The 8,225-nt window shown below is 41.9% G+C and overlaps 1 protein-coding gene across 4 annotated transcripts; it reads left to right on the top strand.

Annotated features, from left to right (window-relative positions):
• Positions 1 to 14: 14 nt before the first annotated feature.
• Positions 15 to 7,945, top strand: LOC309396926 (3-hydroxyacyl-CoA dehydrogenase type-2-like). 4 transcript variants are annotated; one of them, XM_081962506.1, is made up of 7 exons: positions 15 to 178; positions 1,672 to 1,836; positions 1,949 to 2,117; positions 2,437 to 2,513; positions 5,143 to 5,271; positions 6,884 to 6,992; positions 7,259 to 7,945. In XM_081962506.1, exons 1-7 carry the CDS (start codon positions 146 to 148, stop codon positions 7,447 to 7,449), a joined length of 873 nt encoding a protein of 290 aa, XP_081818632.1. In that variant the 5' UTR covers positions 15 to 145; the 3' UTR covers positions 7,450 to 7,945. The 4 variants fall into 4 exon arrangements, with proteins under 4 accessions (XP_081818632.1, XP_081818634.1, XP_081818635.1 ...); XM_081962507.1 differs by lacking the exon at positions 15 to 178 and adding an exon at positions 270 to 418; XM_081962508.1 differs by lacking the exon at positions 2,437 to 2,513 and having other exon boundaries at positions 1,949 to 2,113; positions 7,259 to 7,942.
• The last annotated feature ends 280 nt before the right edge of the window (positions 7,946 to 8,225 follow it).

Below are 8,225 nucleotides of genomic sequence, written 5' to 3' on the forward strand. Positions count from 1 at the left end.
AACCAAAGAAGAACGGGGTTCTGTGGCTAAAAGTAGGATTGGGTACAAATCCAACCTTGAGGGATCATCAATCAACTCTTGCCGCCGCCTCCGCCGCCGCCTCTCTGGGAGGCGGGGCCTGAAAGTCGACCCTTTGCAGAGCAGCATGGCGGCGGCGGCGGCATTGAGGAGCCTGAAGGTAATAAATAGGCAAGGCTATGTGGGACGCCGCGACTGGACTTGGCTATGGGGGTGGGGGGATAGGATTCATGTTAATACCACGGAAGATCGCAGCAGGGAAGAAGAAATTGGGGGATACCGCTCCCACCGTCACCGAGTAGAGAAAGGGACCAGAGGAATTAATCCCCAGTCTTGGGTGGCGGAAAGGAGGATCTGAAGAACACATTGCATTTTAGCATTCGGAGTTTTCTATGTACCGGTAATTATCCTGAGAAATAATGAACTAGAATAGTAAATGCAGTACAATCACAGCAAATGCAATACATACGGCATAGGTCAGTTTCAACTGTAGAATAATTTCAAGCATTTTTCCTAATCTAGCTAATCTTCCTAATCATTTTTCCTAATCTAGGTAATATTTAATCAGATCAAATATTGTCCAAAGGTGCTTTTCCAAAACGTAACTGGTATTTTCTTTGAAAACGTTTCACTTCTTGGATGAGAAACCAAACCAAGAAAAGTCCAGCTGCCTTGGAAAAGCATATTTGGGACAACCGTGACCTGGATAATTGAGAATCTCCATAGATCAAAGACTGCCACTGTCAAGAAGTGTTCTTCCAACTGAATGCATATTTGGCAAAACACATGGAAAAAACTGTTGTGTCCTAGCAGCCAGCAACAGGCAAACCGTGCCTGATTGGCTAAGACGCGGCTTGGCTGAGCGCCGGCTGTCAAGAGCCTCTGATTGGTTGCCCTGCCTGACAGCTCCGTATAAATAGCTGTCAGGCAGGAAAGGTGCTGAACTCACTGCTGTAAATACGTTGCTGTTTGCCTGTAATAAAAGTTGGCTGTTAGTTGCCTCAGACTGCGTCCTGCCTCATCCTTCGGCCAATCTTTTACAGAAACCACCTCTGATACATTTCTGAACGTTGTATTTTTCTGTCCTTCATCTGTTCAGCGGCAGGCTGAACAAATAGAAATAAAAGCAGTCTCCCCCTCCCCAAAGGGTTATGGAGTTAGTTTTTGTTTCTCATTCAGACAGATGCCAGACAGTTTTGCTGGGAAAATGGTCATTTTACAAACTGACCACTTTTCTGTACTAAACCTGTCCAGGAAGAAACTGTTTTCCCAAATGGTCACATGAGGCAATTCTGTTACCATTGTTTCCAGGAGAAAAAGACAAGGGCAGAGGAGAGGAGGAAGGACTTGAAACTCATTACTCTTGCTTTTCAAGAAAGAGCAAAATTTTCTTTTGGAAATACTGGACTGCCTTTTATACTGAGGGAAGTCTGGAGGCACATATCTAGTTATGAGACAGACACATGGAATTGTATTGCATTACCAATTGTACTGCCTGTCAAGTCTGTAGTTATTTTATTTATTTGTGTCCCACCTTTTATTTTTACAAATAACTCATGGTGGCCAACATATCCAACACACTTTCCTTCTCCTATTTTCTCCACAACCAAACCCCTGTGAGGTAGTAATCTTATTATTTTCTTTACCCACCAGGGCATGGTTGGCTTTGTGACTGGTGGGGCTTCTGGACTGGGCCGTGCCACAGTGGAACGATTAATACAACAGGGGGGCAGTGCTGTGATTGTGGACCTGCCAACGTCTGATGGCGAAAGCATGGCCAAGTCGCTGGGAGACAGATGCATCTTTACGCCAGCTAATGTAAAGATTGTTTGATGGGGAGCTGGGGTTTTCTCCCCAGGTGTGGGTAGGGATGTGGAAAAAGAATGTAACAGCAGATTTGGATCATACTCTCAAAACTGTCTTCATTCAGGTAACATCAGAGTTAGATGTGAAGGCTGCACTGGCCACAGCAAAGGAGAAATTTGGACATATAGATATTGGAGTGAATTGTGCTGCAGTTGTAGTGATATCGAAGACGTACAATGTGGATAAAGATCATTCTCATAGTTTGGATGACTTCCAGAGAATCATCAACGTGAGTATGTTATGAGACAGACACCTTGGCTCATTATACATTTGTTATTTGATCTTATTCCAAGTACTTCCAATTTATTATTTTTTAAAATTAACCTGGCTGCCTTAATAAAAATAAGACAGGAGACAGGAGCTGACGTCACAATGGTACGACGTGCGATCTTGGAGCTCTGAGATCGCAATCAATACTTTTGCCACTGGACAGTCCTTTTGGACTTAAACCATCCCAAAGAGACAGTGACAGGGAAGAGTATGTCTTGCTGATCTCAGGTAGATCGCAAAGTCCCTGATTGATCCAAGAGAATCTCTTCTTGCCGGCGACAGAAGCGAAGCCAAAAGCTGCTGAAGTGGGGACAGCTCCGCAACAGAAGGAAAGCGGAAAGAGAAAAAGCGTCCATCTGGTGAGGAAATTTTATTGTTATAAAAGAGACTGCCCCACAAAATTCAAAGCTAAATTAAACTTGCAAAGAAAAGAAAATAAGCGGCAAAATTAAGCTATATTGGACAGTGTGTTATCCTTTTTTTAATGGATGGAAGTTTTGGAAATATTTCCTACTTTTTAAAGTGAAAGTATTGGTTTTTCTTCTTCTATTTCTTTTTTTACCTATGGATTAAATCTTTTTCTTTATTTTTATAATATTGGTTTGGATGGGTTTTTTCTCCTTATTTTGCTCCATTTAAGAATTTTGTTTCTTTTAAGCCTGGAATATAATAGAATATACAAAAGGAATATAAAAAGGGTAGTAACATCAGAAGGAAAAGAAGTTACACTGCCACTTGGAGGTTGGAGGTTGAGTCCTGGAAATATTGCTTTCTCTTTTTTCTCTTTGATCATTTTGACTTTGCACTTTAAAGGCTTCAGCTTGTTTACAGAAGAGATAAGGAGAAGAGCATGAGTTGTTTATACAGGTGCTCTTTGGATGCTTGTCTGGCAATTGGAGAGAAGTGAAAACAAAACCTTGTTTTGAAACTAGTGTTTACTAGTTGGAAGTATGGCACAACGCCAAAAAGAAACCATAACATTACAACAGATTATGCTTGAAATTCAAAAATTATTAGAAACAACAGAGAGAATTGAGAAGAGATTGGGAAATATAGATTGTAATGCAGTGAAATTCGATGGAAAAATTGAAGATATCCAGCAAATTGAAAAAGTGGAAGTTAGAGTCCAAAAACCCAAGGGAAAAATGAACAAAGAGGCAAGATAATTGTAGATTCTGACAGTGAACTGAGTGTGGTTGGTGATGGAAAGAGTGGAACATGCAAAGGAAAGATAGATGGAAAGGAGCTCTATCCCAGATTTCAAGGTATAGAAGAAGAAAAAAGAGAAGAATTGATGGATCTAAGGAGAGAAATTTTGTTAGAAGCACTATTGATAACCAAAGATAAACTGATTAAAGAAGCTGATGGAGAGTCTCAAGATTTTACAAGATATGTAAAAAGCAACAAGTTGCAAAGAGAAGTCCACACAAATTTGATTAAGGAAATAACCAGAAGACTAATTCCACAAATGGCAAAAGACATAAGACTGCACTATTACTGGAAAGACACAGGTTGAGATATGAAAACTAATAACAAAATATTAGTCAAATTTTGTTAAAATTAGAGCATTGTGTTAAAAATGAAGTGATAATGGATATAGTTAGGTAAATAATTGATAGTGGTAACAATGGACACGTATTGGTTTGATAAGAGGAAATTTAGTATAAATTCTAAATGGTGATCATAAAAGGAAGTTTAGAAACTCTGTTATGTATAAAAGTTTATAATGTTAAAAAGAAAGAGTAAGTCAAATTTAGTTAAACTAGGAACCCCCCACCCCCAAAATGAAATGCCGGATATTGTTAAATAAATGATTGATAATGATAATAATGTAATATTTGTATTGACATGATAAAAGAGAAATTGGATATAAATTGTAAACAGTGATTAAGAAAGGTCTAGAAACTTTGTTATTAAGTGTAATTAATTTTTATTTAGAAAGTTTCATAAAGATGTAATGTTGCTGGATGATATTGAAAATAGATATATGGAATATTGTATATAAAGGGACGTAAAAACAATCATAGTCCTATGAAGATTGAGGTATGATGATAGTAATATATATAAATATATTTGATTTAAAACATATAACTTGATAAGAATTGTAGGTGATGACTGTGGAAGGGATGCACGAAAGCTCTTTGTAACCAATTGACACACTCTTTACAATTTGTAATGGAAGATATTTTGTGGTGTTTGTTGTGTTTTGTCTGCTTGTGTTTGTTCAAAAATAATTTTTTTTAAAAAAAACAAACAATAAAAATAACCCAGATATAATCTTCAGCTGAGGTAAAAATAGAACCAACACAAACATTGCATGGCCTCTGCCACACATTGGGATTCTCAAGCTCAGTGAGAAAACCATGCCTTGCTATAGGCAAGTAGGGTTTGGGACCAGTGTGATCTTTGGGGGGATGATCTTCCAAAGAATGGGTACCATAACAGAATAAACACTTTTCCTGGCAGATAGTGATTCTTAATCGACAGAACTCAGAACATGTATCTCCTGCCAGACCTAATGGGGGCGGAAGCCATCTTGGCAGGAAAGATTTAGATAATTTACCAGTTAAATTGCATTAAAATTGTTGTAGTGCTCCTCTTCAGGACTTTAGCCAACTGGTATGCTGTTTTCCAGAATAGTTTATTTTATACCCTTTCACCACCCAGTTTTTAGCTCCTTTCTGCAAGATTACTAGGGGTTTTAATGGCTTTTAAACTCCAGTACATTTTTTAATCCAGGTTTTGTCTTGAGAATATTTTGCCTTCTCTCAAACCTGCAAGTTCCTCTTCCTTGGATGCTTTCATAATAGCTATCTAAACACTGGCAGAATTGAATTTTCTTTTAGAGGACCATTCAGAACGAAGGCATAATATTTCCTTAGCCACAAGTTTCTTGTGTTGGGGTGATGCAATTATCTTGCCTGGCAGTGCTGGCTTGGATGAGGGAAACATAATTTTGAGTTCTTGGATTTCATTTCTGTTTTTCAGGTCAATGTTGTTGGGACATTCAATGTGATTCGTCTGATTGCAAGTGTGATGAGTAAAAATGAGCCAAACTCAGATGGACAGAGAGGAGTGATTATCAACACTGCCAGCGTCGCTGCCTTTGAAGGCCAGGTAAATCCTAAGCTAAACTTTCTTTGGTCGGTGTAGCTTCATTGGCAGAGGCCAGGAATCCATAATTTAAATAGAATGAATATAGATGAACATGTCAATCTTCTTATAATACAGGCGCATTAAAATATGGGTGCTTCAGAAACCATATTTTGGGGTGAGCGGGCAAAATAAGTGATCCTATCAATATAGTAAGAGAGTTTGCATTTTTGTAATGGGAATTAACCATTAACTCAGTCAAGTGACCTTCTAGACCTGAAGGACAATAGAACAGTTGGGCTGGGGAAGAAGGAATGAGAGGGCTTATGCTCCTTGGTGCGGAGTGTCAGCATGTCATGCCTCATGTGATTTTTAAATGCCACCTGCATTAATCCTACATTTGAAGTTGGCCCCATCACTTTTATTTCCAGTTCTTTTTCTTTCTTGCCATTTCCTTTCCTTTGGCTCTCCTTAACTCCAGCAACTTTATTACAATGCTGCTTGGCATTCCAATCAGAACTTCCCTTCTATGTTTCAAAAAAAAAACTTCATCTGCTTATGACCATTTGTTCAGCCACTGCTAAGACCTATGATGGGGCTGAACAAAGGGACTTACAACTGGTCTCAAAAGTTACAGCTGTTTATAGCGTCGCTGCAGTCATGTTATCAACATTCAGGAGTTTGGCAGATTGCCTGCACTTACGATTACAGGGGCAATTCAACTCCTCCTACCCACCTTTCTTCCTTCCATCTGCCCTTTGGGCCCCCTGCACTCCGCAGCCCTTAATGCCCTAACTGATTTTTTCCATCTTCTTTCTCCCACTGTTGACAAAGCAGCTGCTGGCCACATTCCTCCCTGGATTGTGCATAGTAGTTTCCTGACAAGACCTGGGAAAGAGCCTCACATGGCCAGCAGCTGCCTCGGAAAAAGGTCAGGTCAGGCAGGCCTCACCAGCAGTCGGAGTAAGAAAAGGTGGCGACAGTTAGCTGGGGTGGTAGAGTGCAGGATGGTAAGGGTGACTGAAGCTGGGACTCAGCTAGGGCAGCTGCAGCTTCCCAGGACAGCAAGAAGCCCCTTTACATCATGCTGCTGGATTGGGCTGGGAGTTCTGCTGCAGCTCACGGCTTTCTTCTTTTTGGCATGACCCACGGCATGTGAAAAAGTCCGCTTTGTGCTGCACTGCTGAGCCAGGCTGGGGCTGGGCTTTGCACTGTGCTGTATCTTAAGGGGCTTCTTGCATCCCCAGAGCTGTGTGTATCAAGAAGTCTTGGAGTTGCATGGTATTCTTTTCCCAGCTTCCCTGCATCCTCTTTTCCCCTGCCTCTGAGCTTGTATCGCACTGCAGAATATCCCCCCAACTCTTGCATGGCTGGTGCTGGGCGTCCCAGAGCCTCTCCCACTCTCCCGTGGCATTCCCATCCTCCTTGGAACTCCCTCCATCTCCCACAATGACCAACACATCAGTGGGGTGACAAATGTTGCAGCTATTACTTTATGACCACATCACTTAGCAACGTAAATTCCAAGCCCAAATGTGGCCGTACTGTGAGGACGATCTATATGCTCATAGCAAGCGAGTATGTTTTATTATGTCATTTTGAGGCCATTAAGCCCCCTTTTTTTCCCATTACGCAGGTGGGACAGGCTGCCTATTCGGCTTCCAAAGGAGGCATTGTATCAATGACCCTGCCAATCGCCCGAGATCTTGCCTCTATTGGCATTCGTGTTGTTACCATTGCACCAGGTAACCAGAACCGCTCTGAATCTAAGCCCTAGGAGAGAAAAGTCCACCTTTTAAAAGGTGTTCAGCCATGAGTGAACCGGCAGTAGCGACTGCCAGACCCCACCCCTGACCGAAGCCTTTCTGTTATTTATTAGATTATGCAAACATACGTTTTCATAATCAAGTTGGATTGTTTCATTAATTTACTTTGTTGGGTTAGTAGTTCAAAGGGGTGACAATGTGTAGCACCAGGAGGAGCAGCCCTGAGCAGCATTTGTTTCTTCCAGGGCTTTTTGAGACGCCTCTTCTGGGGAAACTTCCTGAAAATGTTCGGACATCCCTGGAACGACAGGTGCCTTTCCCAGGTCGCCTTGGGGCTCCAGAAGAATATGCTCATCTGGTACAATGCATAGCGGAGAATCCTATGCTAAATGGTGAAGTAATACGGCTTGATGGAGCTATCAGATTGCAGCCCTGAGCCGTACCCCAAGTCTGCAAGAAAAAAAAGGTTGTTCTCCTTGGATCATAATCACAGTACTGAAATCAAGGTTGGCAAAAGAAATTATTAACATCTGACTCTAAATCAGTGGTTCTCAATCTGTGGGTCGCGACCCCTTTGGGGTTCAAATGACCCTTTCACAGGGGTCGCCTAAGACCATCAGAAAACACATATTTTCAATGGTCTTAGGAACTGAGACATCACTAAGCGAACCCTCGTCTCAGCCGCAGGTGGTAATTGAGGCCACTGTTCCTTCTAAGGTGCGCGGCCGCGCACGTACCTGGAATACGCCGGGCAGTAGTTTCTAAGTGCCGTGCAGCGTCGCATATTTGCTGGACACGGACTACAGAGCGGCTAGAGAATCGCAATCAAAACACCCTCCAGGCTCCCGCTAAACCTTTCCTACCACAAGACATTGCCACCTGACTTCAGGATTCTCCCTAATCATTGTGGGTCGAAAAGAAAAAAGGGAAAGGGGCGCTCAAAACAAGCGCCCCTTTCTCTTTTTTCTTTTCGATCCACAATGATTAGGGAGAATCCTGAAGTCGGGCGGGGCCGAGAAGCGAGGAGGGAGAAAAAGAAACGAAGGCTTTTTCTCCCTCCTCGCTTCTCGGCCCCGCCCGACTTCAGGATTCTCCCTAATCATTGTGGGTCGAAAAGAAAAAAGGGAAAGGGGCGCTTAAAGGTTCAAAACAGTAGAGCAAACGCTTCAGAGGCAACAGTTTTCACGGGGAATTAGAACAGAGAGCCCTGGA

Source organism: Natrix helvetica, assembly GCF_964273705.1.
Source record: "Natrix helvetica genome assembly, chromosome: 1".
Classification (NCBI taxonomy): Eukaryota; Metazoa; Chordata; class Lepidosauria; order Squamata; family Natricidae; genus Natrix; species Natrix helvetica.